Source organism: Cetorhinus maximus, chromosome 5, assembly GCF_964194155.1.
Source record: "Cetorhinus maximus chromosome 5, sCetMax3.hap1.1, whole genome shotgun sequence".
Lineage (NCBI taxonomy): Eukaryota > Metazoa > Chordata > Chondrichthyes > Lamniformes > Cetorhinidae > Cetorhinus > Cetorhinus maximus.
In genome coordinates, this window is record NC_135883.1 from 89,318,743 (window position 1) to 89,336,375 (window position 17,633).

Consider the following 17,633-nt stretch of genomic DNA (forward strand, 5'->3'; position numbering starts at 1 on the left):
ATGATGAAGCATCTGGACAAATTGGATAGGGAGAAACTTTTCCTGAGAACCAGAGGACACTGATATAAAATATTGGCAAAAGAAATAACAGTGACATGAGGAAACACTTTTTTACACAGCAAGTGGTTAGCATCTGGAAGGCACACTGCCTGTGGGTTTGGTGGAGGCAGATTCAAGCATGGCAAAGGGAACTAAATAGTTATCTGAAGAAAAAATATTTACACGGCTACAGGGAAAAGACAGGAAAGTAAGCCTAGGAGAGTTGGATTTGCAGAGAACCGGCATGACCTCAAAGGCTGAATGGCCTCCTGTGCTGTAACCATTATATAATTCTATCTCTTAGTATGAATGTTGAAAATCAAATTATAGTCATGGAAAGAAATACTTGAAAGCACAAAAGCCAAAAAACATAAATGGAAATTTTCTGTCATTCTGTAGCTGAGAATGATGTCTTTGATTCTCTGGTTTCAGCTATAGCTGTATAATGGCAGGATTGCTTTTAAGAATGTGAGTTCCAGAAATGTTTAATTTCATAATGCCATCATGTGTCACTTAAGGTTGTTTCCGATCGGTCAGGAGGGGCATGAATACTTACAATATGAGTGGCAGATATAGCAATAATGAATTCATATTAGAGAAGCTTTTCAAAAAAGTGAGGAATTACAGCGTCATCATCCGTCAGCCAGAAGAAACCACGGGGAGCATTTTCCCTCCGTTTGAGGGGGGGATGTGTGGGAGCGGGCGCTGGTGGCCGGCCTTCCGATCAGCACCCCCGGTCGGGGGGACGCCGCCATTTTACGTGGGTGAGCCAATTAAGGCCCGCCCAGCGTGACATCTGCCAGGAAGCGCTATGCGCTCCCTGTGCGGATGGGGTGGGGTGGGGGGGGTGGATTTCCTCAGCCGGGAGTGTGCTCTTTCACGCATGCACGTAAAAGAGTGCACAGATTTCCCTGAGGCAAAGTGTTGCCTCAGGGAGATCGGCTCCGATTTATAAATTGACAGAAAGGTAATAAAAAATTTCCCTGACATGCCCCCTCGTGTGACACTGTCACATGAGTTGGTACATGTCTTTAACTTTTATTTAAACATTTGATAAATATTTCAAAGCCCTCATGAAACATCGTCCAGCCCATGGATGAGGTTTCATACTTTTTCCAAGGCCCGCTTGGGCTCCCAGCCTGCCCGCCAACCCTAAGTTTGGACAGGCAGATCCACCAATCAAGTTAATTAGATTTTTAATGGCCTTAATAGGCCGTTGACAGTTCGGCTGCGACTGAAAGTCTAAATGACGCGGGGCGACGTCGGGACGCATGCCCGACGTATCTGTGTCAGTTGACATGTCGGTGAGTGGGGCAAGGCCCGCTCGCCGACTGGAAAAACCTGTCCCATCTGCTGGGCTTTGATAAAATAAGGAAACATGACTTTACTCCTTGAATTCAGTAGTAATGAGACCACCAAGACTTAGAGGTTTTTTACAAAACTAAATTAAATTAAATATTTAGTAAAAGAAGTAAAAGGTTTTTAAGCACATACATAGGTCTGCAAATTAATACTATAATAGCTCCTAAATCTCTTAATTAATCCAGCTCAAGTTACACCTCCGTTAAGGCAGCAGTAAAACAATAGATTTCAACAGACCCAGGCAAAGCACACAGTATCCTGAACAAGGATATTCATAATGAGGTTCCTGAGCTTTGGTTCCTGCAGACAGCAACTTGATGCATAGAAGCTGGTGGTTTTTCGCACTGTTAGATCTTAGAATTCCTTCTCCTTACACATAACCTCATCTCCTTTATACAGGTTTCTTCCTTTTTAATATAAATGCCATTGTCCCAATATGTCTTTGCAACTTTACTTTTTCCATAGTGCTCATATTATCAGTAACCTTTGGGAAAAATAAACACACTGGCTTAGCCTTTGTTGGCTAGGTATAACACCTTATCATCTCTTTGAAATTCATGACTCTGGTTTATCTGAAAATGCAAATGTTTTTCACACTTCACATTCTAAAACTTCAGCCATGTTTACATATTTAACATTTCAAACCTAGCTTCTCCTTTGATAACGCAAAGTTCCAGACTAGCTGCCTGTAATTCAGTTAAAACCCCCACAGACACAACCTCACACAGAGAAACTAATCTAAGCCCCAGTATTAACCTACCTTTACAATACATCACAATAATATTATGAAAATTATATTTTCATGACAACCTGCTGAGGCATGCAGCCACACAAGAGTGCAGTTGGCACTGGCAGCCACATTTAGAGTGCTGCCTGCATTGGAAGCAATGGGCATAGATTAATCCTGCATCACAATTCCTGTGCCCATTTGCATGAGCTATCGAATTTAACCAGCCCCCTTACATATTATTTAAATTTTAATCCTTTCTTGATACAAACTAATGTATTTTCTAGAATACCTAGCCCTGTGTATTTTAATTTTAATAATTCTAGAGTTTATTTGCAGTCTGTTCCTCAATTTAAAGCTACTTAATTTGAATTATCTGACAAATCAAATATTTTTAACATTAAGTTTTTCATTTTGCTGTGTTATTTAGAACCATGGAATGGTTACAGCACAGGAGACCATTGGCCCATTGAGTCTGTGCTGGCCTTCTGGAAAAGCAGTTCACCTAGTGCCACTCCCCTTGCCTTTTCCCTGTAGCCCTGCAAATTTTGCTTTTTGGATAGTGTTCCAATTCCCTTTTGAAAGTCTCAATTGACCCTGCCTCCTTCATGCTTTCAGGCAGTTTATTCCAGACCCTAACCACTTGATGCTTAAAAAGTGTTTCCTCAAGTTGTCATTGCTACTTTTGTCAATTACCTTAAGTCTGTGCCCTCTGGTTCTCGATCCTTCTACCAATGTGAACAGTTCCTTCCTATCTGTTCTATCCATGATTTTGAATATCTCCATCAAATCTCCTCTCAACCATCTTTTCTCCATGCAGAACAGTCCCAACTACTCCAATCTTTCTCATATCTGGAACCAGTTATGTAGAAACTTCATCCTCCTGAATCCTTTCTGCATCTTCTCTAATGCTTCACATCCTTCCTAAAGTGTTGTGCCCAGAACCGGATGCAATACTTCAATTGAGGATGAACCAGTGTTTTATACAGGTTCAACATAACTTGCATGCTTCTGTACTCGATGCCCTTATTGATAAAGCCCAGAAAACTGTATTCTTTATTAACTGCGCTGTCAACCTGTCCTGACACCCAAGTTCTCTGCTCCTGCACCTGCTTTAGAATTGTACTCTTTATTTTATATTGTCTCTCTGTGTTCTTCCTACCAAAATGAATCACTTCACACTTCTCTGCATTAAATTTCATTTGCCACTTGTCCACCCATTCCACCAACCTGTCCACGTCCTTTTGAATTTCTGCTATTCTCCTCATGGTTCACAATGCTTCCAAAGTTTGTATCACCTGCAAATTTTGAAATTATGCCCTGTACACAAGCCTAGATCATTCAATATATATCAGGAAGAGCAGGGGTCCTAACATTGATCCCTGGGAACTCCACTATAAATCTATCTTCAATTCAAAAAACAACCGTTCACCACTGTTTCCTGTCACTCTGCCAATTTTATATCCCTTTTTATTCATCCACCCCCTCCCCCCTTATGTTGCTTAACTCATTTTTTAGCACAAGCATAGCTTTGAATTGTCAGGAAAAGACTATTGTCACATTCTGAAGTTTAATTGTTTTCATTATATTTACAGCAAAATGTCCCACCTTTCTAGCAAGATTGAATCAGAGCTTCAGCCTTTGCTTAGGCAGCTACTGAAGAGCATAAAGGAGAGAATCTCAGGAGCACCTTCAGTCGAATGTGCAGAAGAGATCTTGTTACACTTGGAGGAAACTGACGAAAATTTTCACAAGTACGTTAAGAAAATGTCACCATTGGTTGAATTAGATACTAAATTGATGTAGAGGTCGAACCTCGATTAAGAGGCCTGAAATTGAATGCTAGGTGCAACTGGCATTCACACACTGGCTTCCTCGGAGCTAATTTTGTCTAGGAGGTAGTAAGAAATAGCTGACATCTTTCCCGCAGTTATATATGCCTCCTGGTAAGGGGATTCTAGTACAGAAGAGTTAACTTCAATACTTATCTTTTTGAACTGCACTCACCATCTCACTCTCCCAACAATAGAGGAAAGCATGGATCAAGGTGGGAAGTGTAAAATTTACAAAAATACATTGAAAGGACTTTATCAAAGAATATGGGGAAGCAAAAAGTTTTATAATGGAAATCATTGTTTGAATGAGGAAATAATCGGGAACATTACATTTACTTTCTGCAAAGATGCATGTCAAAGGGTGACATTCCTTTCTCTCTTAGAATTAAGTTAATTGCTGTGATTACTTCTTACAAAACACTGTTTATGACTAACTTAAACTACTTGTGTGTTCTATTTTTCTGACTCTTCAGTTTGGACTGTAAAAGCATAATCTGGGCTTTAATGCAGTTGGTAACAATTATATTTTGAGGCAGTTGTTAGCTTTACTGCACCTGAACAGCCATGACACTTATTTTGAGAAATATGCAACATATTATCAGGGAGAGCAGAAGGTAGATTTGGATAGCTTCAATTATCTGACCTACCAGTGATGTTAGTGTATAGAACTTGAGCGAAATACAAAGCTGTGATGTTCTCCCATCAGAGAAAGAAATAATAAAATTCATGGAAAGCAGAAAGAAAATATTTTTAAAAAAAGCCTATTATAAGTAATATTATAGCTAATATATATTACAAATGAAGGTGGACAAATTAAGAAATTTGTGCATGAATTGCAAAAGGCTAGTATGCAGGTACAGCAAGTAGTTAAGAAAACTAATAGAATGTTATCATTTATTGTGAGGAAATTGAATACAAAAGTAGGGTGGTTATGCTTCAGTAATACAACGCATTGGTGAGACCATATCTAAAGTACTGTGTATAGTATTAGTCCCCTTATTTAAAGAAGGATGTAAATGCATTGGAAGCAGGAAGAGAAGGTTTACTAAACTAATACCTGGATTGGGCGGGTTTTCTTATGAGGAGAGGTTGGACAGACTAGGTTTGTATCTGCTGGAGTTTAGAAGAGTAAGAGGCGACTTGATCAAAACATGCAAGATCCTGAGGGGTCTTGACAAGGTGTGGATGTGGAGAGGATGTTTCCTGATGTGGGAGAATCTAGTACAAGAGGTCAATGTTTAAGACTAAAGGGTTGCCCATTTAGGACAGAGAAGAGATTTTTTTTCTCTCAAGAGGGTCATGAGTCTTTGGGACTCTCTTCAAAAGATGGTAGAGGTAGAGTCTTTGAATATTTTTAAGGCAGAGGTAGATAGATTCTTGATAAGCACGGGAGTGAAAGACTATTGGGGGTAGGTGTGGATGTGGAGTTGAGGTCGCAATCAGATCGGCTATGATCTTATTGAATGGCGGAGCAGGCTTGAAGGCCAAGTGGCCTACTCCTAATCTGTATGTTCTTTAAAAATAAATTTTAGTCTGTATCAATTGAATTTGGCAGCCTAAAACTGACATAACATGTTCACATAGCATATTTAATTTTTTAATAATTTCACAAGTATATTTTCTTATCCCCTGTTCTCCACTTTCCATTTTCCATTTGAGAGTGGTTGGTGATATCGCTTATATCTCTGAGTCTGAGTTCAGTGGGAGATTGGCAAAAGTTGCATTGCCCTTCCAATATGACCCCCCCCTCCATCTACCCAACTTCAGCCCTACTTCCACTAGGAGCCAATTAGGCTTTGCCTTTCCTTTCCCATGTTGTTGTGAGATCGGTAGCTCATCACATAATTCAAAGATATAAGCCTGTGCTACTTTGGTAGTGTCAACTTAATTTTTTATTCTAATTGACGTTGATAGATTTTTGGGTCTTGAGGTAGAAGATCAGCCGTGATCTTGTTGAATGGTGGAGCAGGCTTGAAAGGCCAAATGGCCTACTACTCCTATTTCTTACTTTATGTTCCAGTTGACTGCATGTTTTTATACCCAATGAATGATGAAGATTTCTTCTGTTCGCTATTGTAGTGAAATTGTTTTATGATTCCATTGAAACAAAGCACAGAGAAAATCTTTAACCCCAGACGTTTCCATTATTCTTGGATGCACTTCAAATTTTAATATAGTTGAGCAATTAAATTAACTGTGATGCCTTATCCACTTTGCTGATCCAGTGGCAAGGTGGGAAACTATAAAGTTAAGAACTAAAGCTCAAAGACTACTACTTTCACAAACAGCACAATTTCTTTGCTTTTATTTGAGTGAACAAATTTGTGAAGAAAACCAACAAATGGAACTTTTTTGTATATGATCCATCTTTTCACCTTACAATTCCAGTCAAAAAGCCTTTTGAGCAGGCTTGCAAAATGGCTAAAGCTAAATGGATGAATGCATCACTCTTGCTTTCGGTTAGAATCCTAATTTCTACTTTTCAAATTTGTTTTTTTTCCCCAGTTATGAGCTGGTGAAGTATCTACGGAATTATATAGACTCTGCATTGGGCTCTGTGATTGAGGAGGAGACTGAGAAATGTACTTCTGCAGAGGGCCGATCTCTAGGTTCGGGCCAAGATACACTTGTTCAACAAGTTACAAGAAAAACTCGGGAATCTGAAGAGTAAGTTGTATACGTTATGGCCAAAAGTTTTCCCTGCATTAACACCCAAAGAGATACTCAATCTGGATCAGAACAACATATGCAACTTAAAAGATTGCAGACACTTGGACATTAGGCTGTCCTCCATTTACAAGGCACAAGTCAGGAGTGTGATGGAATACTGTCCATTTGCCTGGGTGAGTGCAACTCCATCAACACTCGAGAAGCTTGACACTATCTCAGACAAAACAGCTGGCTTGATCGGCATCCCATCCACCACCTTAAACATTCACGCCCTCTATCACCGGCATACAGTAGCAGTAGTGTGCACCTTCTATAAGATAGACTTCAACTTGCCAAGGCTCCTTTGATAGCATCATCCCAACCTGACGAGGGCGGCAGATGTATCGAAACACTACCACCTACAAGTTCCCTCCAAGTCACACACCATCCTGACTTGGAAGTATATCACTGTTCCTTCGCTGTCGCTGGGTCAACCTTCCTTCATAATAGCACTGTGGGTGTACCTAAACCATATGGACTGCAGCGGTTAAAAAGGTGTCTCATCACCACCTTCTGCAGGGCAATTAGGGTTGGGCAATAAATGCTGGCCTACCAATGATGCGCACATCCCGTGACGCGCTTAGTCCTTCTCTGAAAGGATCTGGATTTTCACTCCACAAATGGAAATGAAGGTTAGCACATCCCTCAACTTCTATACACGTGGATCATTCCAGACATCCAGAGGGGACATCAGTCGTCTCAATTTCTCTGCTCCTCTCACCCACTCTCACCTGTCTCTTTCTGAACTCGCCTCACTCCGTTCTCTCAGGTCCAACCCTGACTTTGTCATCAAACCTGCTGACAAGGGACGTGCTGTTGTTGTCTGGCGCACTGACCTCTACCTTGCAGAGGCTGAGCGCCAGCTTGCACACACTTCCTCCAACCTCCCCCTGGACCATGACCCCACCACTGAACATCAAGCCATTGTTTCCAGGACTGTCACTGACCTCATCTCCTCTGGAGATCTTCCCTCTACAGCTTCCAACCTCAGTCTCCCAACCTTGGACGGCCAGCTTCTACCTCCTACCCAAAATCCACAAACAGGACTGTCCCGGCAGACCGATCGCGTCAGCCTGTTCCTGCCCCACGGAACTCATTTCTTGCTATCTTGACTCCATTCTCTCTCCCCTTGTCCAGTCTCTTCCCACCTACATCCGCGATTCCTCTGACGCCCTACATCATATCAACAATTTCCAGTTCCCTGGCCCCAACCGCCTCCTCTTCACCATGGACGTCCAATCCCTCTACACCTTCATCCCCCACCAGGATGGGCTGAGGGCTCTCCGCTTCTTCCTCGAACGGAGGCCCGAACAATCCCCATCCACCACCACTCTCCTCCGTCTGGCTGAACTTGTTCTCGCACTGAACAATTTCTCCTTAAACTCGTCTCACTTCCTCCAAATAAAAGGTGTGGCTATGGGTACCCGCATGGGCCCCAGTTATGCTTGTCTCTTTATGGGGCATGTGGAACATTCCATGTTCCAGTCCTACTCAGGACCCCTCCCACAACTCTTTCTCCGGTACATCGATGACTGCTTCGGTGCTGCGTCATGCTCTCATCTGGACCTGGAAAAATTTATTAATTTAGCTTCCAATTTCCACCCCTTCTTCATTTTCACATGGTCCATCACTGACACTTCCCTTCCCTTCCTTGATCTCTCTGTCTCAATTTCTGGTGATAGACAGTCCACCAATATTCATTACAAGCCTACTGACTCCCACAGCTACCTCGACTACAGCTCCTCACACCCTGCTTCCTGTAAGGACTCCATCCCATTCTCTCAAGTTCCTTCGCCTCTGTCGCATCTGTTCTGATGATGCCACTTTCCAAAACAGTTCTTCTGATATGTCTCCCTTTTTCCTCAACCGAGGTTTTCCACCCACTGTGGGCCCTCAACCGTGTCTAGCCCATCTCCGCGCATCCGCCCTCACCCCTTCCTCTCCCTCCCAGAAACATGGTAGGGTCCCCCTTGTACTCACTTATCACCCCACTAGCCCCCGCAATCAACGGATCATCCTCCGCCAACTCTAGCATGTTGCCACCACCAAACACATCTTCCCTTCACCCCCCCGCCGTCGGCATTCCATAGGGACTGTTCCCTCCGGGACACCCTGGTCCACTCCTCTATCACCCCCTACACCTCAACCCCCTCCTACGACACCTTCCCATTCAATTGCAGAAGGTGCAACACCTGCCCCTTTACTTCCCCCCTCCTCACTGTCCAAGGGCCTAAACACTCCTTTCAAGTGAAGCAGCACTTCACTTGCACCTCCCTCAATTTAGTCTACTGCATTCGCTGCTCCCAATGCAGTCTCCTCTACATTGGAGAGACCAAACGCAGACTGGGTGACCACTTTGCAGAACACCTTTGGTCTGTCCACAAGCATGACCCAGACCTCCCTGTCTCTTGCCATTTCAACACACCACCCTGCTCTCATGCCCATATGTCCGTCCTTGGCCTGCTGCAATGTTCCAGTGAAGTTCAACGCAAACTGGAGGAACAGCACCTCATCTTCCGATTAGGCACTTTACAGCCTTCCGGACTTAACATTGCGTTCAGCAATTTCAGATCATGAACTCTCTCCTCCATCCCCACCCCCTTTCCGATCTCCCTTTTTTCTAATTATTTATATATTTTTAAATATATTTTTCTTTTCCCACCTATTTCTATTATTATTTTAAAATTTATTTCCATCCATTGTTTTATCTCCACCTTTTAGCCTATTCCAATCCCTTCCCCCTACCCCACACCCACTAGGGCCTCTGTAACTTGCTCGTCTTGCTTTCAACCCTTAATGTCACCATTAGCACATCCTTTAGCTATTATCACCACCGTCAACACCCCTTTGTCCTCTTGTTTATGACATCTTTGGCAATCTCTTCTTTGCCTCCACCTATTACTGGTCCTCTATCCAGCTCCACCTGTCACACCCCCCTCGAACAGCTTATATTTCACCTCATTTCTATTTTTCTTTAGTTCTGATGAAGAGTCATACAGACTCAAAACGTTAACTCTGTCTTCCTCTCCGCAGATGCTGTCAGACCTGCTGAGTTTTTCCAGCTATTTTTGTTTTTGACCCAGAGCTGTCTGGTCAAGTAGCAATGAGCAACAGCATTCAACAGGTGATCGTTGCCCTGTTCCATAGGGCTGGAGGGTTATCAGATTTGGATTCTGTGGAGAAGCAAAGACAGAAACCACTGAGTTTATTGAATGCCTGGCTTCTCCAGTAATTAGAGTAATTGATTGGATGCATGTGTAATTGAAGGCTCTCATTAAAAACCTGTAGTTATATAATCCAAAAGAGAGCCCACTCCTTAAAGTGCAGATAGTCTGTAATACAAGGATACAAATACTTCATATTAACGCGCAGTATGTGGGTGCCTACTGTAACACCTTTCAAAACAATTCAGTCATGGCATGCATTCTGGGAAAAGGTTGTTTTACAATGTGTAACAGTAATGACACAAATGACTTTCAGTCTAGCACCTTCAGCCCTTGACCACATGCAGGAGGTAATAAATGGGATTAAAATTCCCCCACTTCATCTAAGCACCTCTCCTGGCAGCGCTGAGACAAGCTCTTCTACTAGCTGCTTCATTGTGCTGCCTATGGATGGAGTGTTTGCTTGGGTGTGGTTGATGAATGCCTATCTGATGAGCTTTGTGTTTGTTCTCCATTGACATTCACTACCATTTGTTTCTGGAGCAAGGATGATGCTGTATATGTTAAGAGGATTGCGATCCTAACCTGTCTCATGCAGCCTTCTATGTGCAGGTGGTTTTGTGCCTGCTGCTGTAAGTCTTGCACAGGGACTACCTTTGTCAACTTGATTTTTAAATTAACTTTCTCGTTTATGGTGTTTCAACATACCAAGCCATCAGGATCAAACTTCTGCTTTGTAAAATTAGTAAAGGATAATTAAGTACAGTATTACTGCTTTAAGAAGCTAAGGTTTATTACTTGGTAAACTGATAGTTTGTCATGCTTTGTTACAGATACAAGGAGATGATGAAATCGTTAAAAAATACTATGATGATAGTAGTTGAATCTCTGATTAATAAATTTGAAGAAGATCAACTAAAGAAAGAAGAACTACACCGAAGGAAACAGCATGAGCAGCACACTAGTTACTGCATGGACAGTTGCTCTGACAGTGGATCCTCATTCAATCAGGTAGATAATACACGTCGTGTGAGGCTTTTCATTGAGTATTCCATATTGCTGAGTGTTAACAATCAGATGATTGTTAGATAGTTATCAAATGCTAGAACCCTGGTGAGTTCTGTTTCCTGGGTAAAAAAACTCAAACTGTAGTGTTTCATTGGTTGTGTCAGTACAAACCAGTGCATTGATCTGCTAAGTGATGGAGATATTTTATTTTTAAAAACATTTCAATCCATTGCTACCTGATTTTTAAATTTATTATGTTGAATTATGTTACAAATCATCATATTTCTCCAGATTAATTATACCTTTTCTTCTCTAATTATACTAAAAATCATTTTATATCATTCGCCTGATCAGCAGCGGTTAACTGTAAAAATCTATTCAAGAGCAAGGGACTTAAGTTATAAAAATATAGCTATTTCTTGAAAATATCATATCCTGGGTGAATTGAAGATTTTAAAAAAAAGTCTCCCAGTCAGTTATAGATCAATGTAATGTATCAAGGGGCCATACAGATTGTGGCAGTGTAAAATTTAAGACTTGGTTTGTGATGAGTTTGATGCTTCCGGGCGTGGATTCTAATAGGCACTACAGGTGATTTCTTCTATGTTAATGAAGGGGAAGTGGGCTTAGTTGGCTAGGTGGCCAGAGGGGATGCAGAATAACACCAACAACATGGGTTCAATCCCCATACCAGCTGAACCATGATTAGCAACACATGGACAACGAGGAAGCTACAGGGTGAGCGATTGAGGGGGAAATATGTCCAGTATTCCTGTTTCTAACACCTGTTCAGCAGAGCACCATATTTGATACTGTATGATGTGGTCACTTTGACAAACGGACCACAAGAGTCTCAGGTACAGGTCGCGATTGTTTATTTGAGCAATTGCAAGGAGAACACCATCTCAATACAGCTTGAGACAGTACTCTGCTAAATTACAAGTATTCAACATATTTATACATTATTGGTCACGGAGAAGAACAGTTTCCAGATTCTGATCTCGTCAACATATAGGTTTACATTAAACAGACATCTCTGGTAACAAGTACATGCACCGTATGTCCGTATTTGTTTTCACCCAGGCAGAGCCCTCCTACCTAAACTAGGACCATCTGTTCTTCCCCTATCTGTTGAAGAGCACACTTAATCTTAATTGTTATTGCCATCCTCTGACTACAGTCCAGTTCCAAGGCCTTTGTTGTTTGCAGGCCCTTAAGGCTGTGCAAGGTTCATCTGGTAACCTTTAACTGCCAATGTGCTTGGAGATTTTAAGTAATTCATTCCCTTTCAATAAGTTCTTACTGTACCCTTATATTCCCCCTAATAATTACTGTATCCCTTTTATTTCCCCCAAGGTAGCCAACTACAGTGGTGTTGTCCATTCCCTCCCCCCACTCTTTACATACCGCCGCCCGTTGATACTGGCCAGGTATCCAGTTTTGGCACGTAAAGGGTACGGGTACTGGTCAAACCATCTGTATCATCTGGTCCTTTAATCTGAACCTCTGGCTTACCAGATTCCTGCTCCACCTACTAAAGCTCCCCCAACGCCACCTTTTTTGTGACCTCTGGGTGTGGTATATCAAGTGCGTTAGATACATAATCAATATCAGCTGAAGTATGACTAGGGCATGGGAGATAGTCCGAATCCAGGGGTGTATCTCTATGTTCGAGCCCCAATTCCACAGATCCTTCCACCAGGTGGAAGCATCTATTTACTCTAACCTGTTGCTGCAGTGTATAGTAAGTTCTGTATATCTGCTGAGCCTGTCTTCAAATCGTGGTTAGGTGCTCAGGTGATAGGGGAATTTCATTGGAGAACTGATTCAAATACTGTGTCAGGTTATCCTTAAGGCTTTCCTTGACCTGAATAGTAGTCATTCCTTTCTTGTATATTTCAACCTGTTCCACCTTCCCCACCCTTGCTGGCACCTGTGGGCGTAGGCACACCGAATGATTGTAGATGGGGCATATCTGGTTACCCCCGTACTGGATTCTTTCCTGCCACGTGGTGATACAATATCTCCCATTCCCTGCATATGCAACATGGGTCGGTTCTTTGCAGCCCATATCGTTTCCATTGTACAGTTTGCTGCTGCTTTAAATCCACACTTTGCTTCATCTGTCTCATATATTGGGTGTGCATACTACTGCGGTGGCCTCTATCCTACACTCTTCTAATGTGGTGCTAACTATATTCCCTTCTATGTCTACTGCATATGGTGGAATATCATGATACTTAATATAGTAATTCTCCCGTATAACCCCAATATTTTCGACTCAATATAATGTCCTGCCGGGTGTTGACATAGGTATGACGGGTATTACCAATACAATGCCTATGAGCATATTAATATTCACTATACATTCGACATTCATTCTATATACACATGTTAAACCTCTGAGCTGGCAACTGGTTAAGTCATGATTCTTGTGTCATGAAAGATTCATTAAGTGCTCATTAGTTACCCATAAAGGAACTACCCCTTCATTAATCTGTCTTAAATTCTCTTGGGCTTGTTCCAGTGCCCAAGATCCATAGGTGTTGCAAACATCATTTCTGCTTGCTTCATCTGAAATATTTTTTTCTCCCAATCAGTTTATTGATAGTCCCCGCATGCTTTTCGAGCACGATAGCCAGGCTTTGAATTAACCATGTCACGTCCTGGTCCGTATCTAATTGGATATCCTGGATCCCCTGTCCCCGCCCTAAAACCTCCTTAAGCTTAAAGCTCAGGGTACGGACCTTCTGATCTACAGTTGCTAGATCAATGGAATTAACTATTGATGTCCCTGTATTGAATAACGTGGCAGCATCATTTATCAGGCTGTGCTTAGCTTGGTCCCCCTCTGGGCCTGATCGCATCCTGCTGTTAAACTGGACCGCTTCAGCCATCAACTGGCTCGTCAGAGCCGTATAAAGTGCTTGGGTGTGGGTTGGGCACCACTGGGGCAGGGTGATCAACCAGTACCAAACCATTCGTCAGTCCTGGGTGCATAGTCGGCCAAGGTGGGTCAGTCGGTGTGGTTTGAGGGGCTTCAATTATCTCGACTCGGACTGTAGAAGTAGATGTGGAAGGTGGCTGGATAGTGGCACTAATCTTCTCTTTTGGGTGGACCTCCCACGCCCAATCTGAAGCAAACTCTTACTACAATTCGAAAGCACTTGTTCTCCTACTGTTACATTTATCATTCCCCGTTGCGTGTCGCATTCGGCACTGTCCATGCTGTATCAAAGTTCCTCCTGCGGTGCGGGATGAGCAGTGATGATCCCCGACCTTGTTGCCAGTACTGATACGCCCACGGCCAGGATCGTAGATCTGTGGAGACATTAACATCGGCTCCCGTTCTCCGAGTTACCGCTTGGTCAATTGTCATGTATCTTTAACTGTGTGTAATGCCTCCATTTACTTCCCGTTTTCATATCTACAAGTGCGCATGTATCACCTGTCATAGTTAACTCGTATGGTCCATGCCTGTTCGCTCCAGGCTCACTTTGACCATCACCTGTTGGTCTCTGACTTCCTTCCTTAACTCAAGCAATTGCTTACTTATTTCCCTCACATAGTCTCGTATCCTTCCTTTTAGTTTTAGTGGTCCTACATCTCCCACTCCTACTATGATTCCCTCGGGTCACTGCATTGCTCTCCTTGTCATTATTTCAAATGGGGTGAACCTGGTGGTCCTGCTTGGGGTAGCCCCTAAGGCGCATTAGAATACTGGGCTGTTCCCTGTCTCTTGAATTGCTTTTGTTATTGATTTTTTTTTTGAGTTCGGTTCATCCTTTACACAACCCCCGAGCTCTATGGCTGGTAGGGAATGTGGAATTTCTGTTTAAATTTAAATTTATACATTTCTTTAATGACTCTTCCTGTGAAATGAGTTCCCTGATCTGAATCCATCTGGATAGGCACCCTCCACTCCTTCCAATATACTGTCTCCTGCTGCTGACCCACATTGGACCTCAATTTCTTAAACTGCCGACACAACTCTACAGTGCACCTTCTTATCCTATCTTTCAATGGCTCAGTATCTTCACTTCCAGTGACGGTTCTCTATGCGAGCCGCTAACTCTGTCTGTCATCATAGTGTTAATCCTGTGGTCTTACTTTTTGTAGGTCGCAGGCACATTAATACAATCAGTAATACAACTATTTAGCCTTTTTCCAGCTTTCCCTTTACCTGTATCCATCTTGTGGTAAATTATTATTAAGTATTATTTCTCCTTAAATTTCAATTCCTGAACTACAGATTCCACATAGTTTTACCTCTAAGTTTTTTTTTCCCTGACCATGATCATCCTAAAATCCTCTTGATGTCAGTTTCTCTATTGTCTTGATCGTTTATAATGTTTCCTTGCTCTTTAGGCTGTATTAACTATTCCGTGTCAACGAGGATCTCTGTCTCTAGATCCTTGCTTATCTCCCCCTGTGCGTTTCCAATGTCTCAGTTGATGGCCAGATTATCAAATTCACTTCCCTTAAAAAAGTTTGTATGTTGTGTCCTCTTTCCCTAACTCTTTCTCCTACTTGCCTTATACCATTTTACACATGCAACAGCTACCATCTTATCTTGTTCAGGTTGCCTGGAGAGACTTTAAAATAAAAAAAATATTCTCATAACAGTTTTAAAAACAGAAATCAGGTATTGACATGTTTTGCTTCCTTATCTTCTCAGACAACATTTTATTGTCTCAAAAGTAACCCACTAAATTGTGTCTGGCCCGTTTCTTTTAGAATTATCCCACATTCATTACCTCGGCCAAAAATTGGATTTCTGCCAAACTTTGTCAAGGTCTTGAGCTTAGCTTCATATTTTGGGAACAGACTTACAAATACAAAAGCTTGCAGCATTTGAATTATTGCCAATTGTTGTCAAACCTTTTAAAATAAAAATTCCCTTTTGAGAAATTATCAGGAACCAAACCTCAAATTTTAAACTTTGCATGAAATGTAATTTATGCTATCAAAATTAAAACTACCTCTTTCTTATGTGTATTGATTTGTATCCAAGTTATAATTCCCATATGTTTATCGACACATTCTTTACCTTTGGATAGCATCCTCGTTATTCGAAGTAACCTGTTAAATTATACTGCACTTTACACCTCAAGCCTTGTCCCAACTTCAAATTACAGTGCTGTTGGGATGCAGATTTTCTTTCATATTTATTTCATCTCTTTAAAAGAAACCCCTTTTTATCCATTGGAACCACCTAGACCATGTGTTTATTCCTTTTGGTTTTCCTAGAATCCCTTGAACTTCAGGTAATTTTCCCCCTCAGAATTTTAGAATACTAACTTGTATGAGTTAATGCAACTCGTATGTATCAATCCCAATCAGCTTGGAAGCTGGTGATGCTAGTCTGCAAAGGGGATGTTACAAAGGGTTGGTTCATCTAACCCTGTCTAGCTTCATGATACCTTCAAATTGCGACCCTTTTTGCCAGAAATCTCAACTCAAACCTTATAATCAAAACTTTGGAATGTTTTAGTATACTTTTCCTTTAATCTAACATGGGGCTTTCAACCCTAAAATGCTGAACTGCACACACAAATGACAATTTACGGAAGAAAACAATTAAAGCTCACATACGAATGCTTCCTTGCACACAAATAAACATATATTTAGAGGTATGTATTTATATTCCTGTATCCTTAACTTAACGACTTAAAACTCTCATATTCTAAACAAAACTTCAAATAGCAGTGGGGGAAATAAAGGGATCTTGAAGGCTCCAGGTATAGGGACAATCAAACTGACGAAAGCTCACATTTCCCCAGCTCCTGCCTGTTAGTGCTTATTAATTCCCTAGGGGTACCCCCTTTTCTCTCTCACTCTCTCACTCTCTCACTCTCTCACTCTCTCACTCTCTCACTCTCTCACTCTCTCACTCTCTCTCTCTCTCTCTCTCTCCCACTCTCTCTCCCTCCCTCTTCAGCACAAGCAGTATCATCCTTCCACATTTTCAGGAAAATCTCGTCATCCCGCGCGGGATATGGTTGTCCTGAAAACTGTACATATGTCTCCCACTTCCATTATGGACTCACCCTTTTTCTGTACTACGGACATTATACACCCCCAATTCGTGTCTCCCTCCCCCAAGGCTTCCTTAAGTGCCTCCTCAAAGTCTCTGTGCAGGGCTGTCGCCTTCTCCCGATTTGGGATGCCCCTAGGTTTCACCCAGTCACCACTTCTAAACTGTATGGACAATCTTCCCCAAATATCCCCTGGGCATTTAGCCTTCACCAGTATATGGGTCCAAAAATCTGGGTTGCTATGCCGAGTTTTAAGTCTCAGCAGTTCTTTAAGCAAAACCTGCTTCTCCTCCGGGCTGAATGGTACGTGCTTAACTTTTTCCGTAACCCTCTCAATCTCCTCATCCTCCCCCCATTCCTCAGCCCCCTTTCTCCCTTCAGTTTTTAATTAGTCTTTCCTGACTTTACTTTTCCTAACAGTTACTGCCATAGGGGCCATGGGATTTAACGGGCTCAGTGGAGCGGTCTCATCTCCCTCATGGGTTTTTCCTTTGGAGCTCTCCTCCTCTTGATCAGTATCACTACAAGCTGCCGCTACTGTTCTGATCTGTCCTGAATCTGACTTTGTCTCTCTCTCTCCCTAATCGACTAGAACTTAGTATTAACCCGTCTGCACAACTGCAGGTACAAGATAATAACAACCATCATCCCTTTCTTTTCCTTATCCTTTTTCTGCTCCATCCACCACTGTTTTTGTTCTCCGGGGGGTTCCCTGTGGATTCCACCCCTCCTTCTGCATTTTTAGTGATTA

General features: G+C 42.2%; 1 protein-coding gene across 5 annotated transcripts in view; it reads left to right on the top strand.

Annotated features, from left to right (window-relative positions):
- The window catches only part of tbc1d32 (TBC1 domain family, member 32), a 411,412-nt gene that overhangs the window by 49,248 nt on the left and 344,531 nt on the right, over positions 1–17,633 (top strand). For 3 of the 5 annotated variants that reach the window (XM_078542168.1, XM_078542171.1, XM_078542170.1), the window contains 3 exons: positions 3,724–3,882; positions 6,469–6,630; positions 10,670–10,847. In XM_078542168.1, coding sequence (XP_078398294.1) covers positions 3,724–3,882; positions 6,469–6,630; positions 10,670–10,847 — 499 coding nt within the window. The remainder of the gene's footprint in view (positions 1–3,723; positions 3,883–6,468; positions 6,631–10,669; positions 10,848–17,633) is intronic. The other 2 variants (XM_078542169.1, XM_078542172.1) reach the window with 2 other exon arrangements.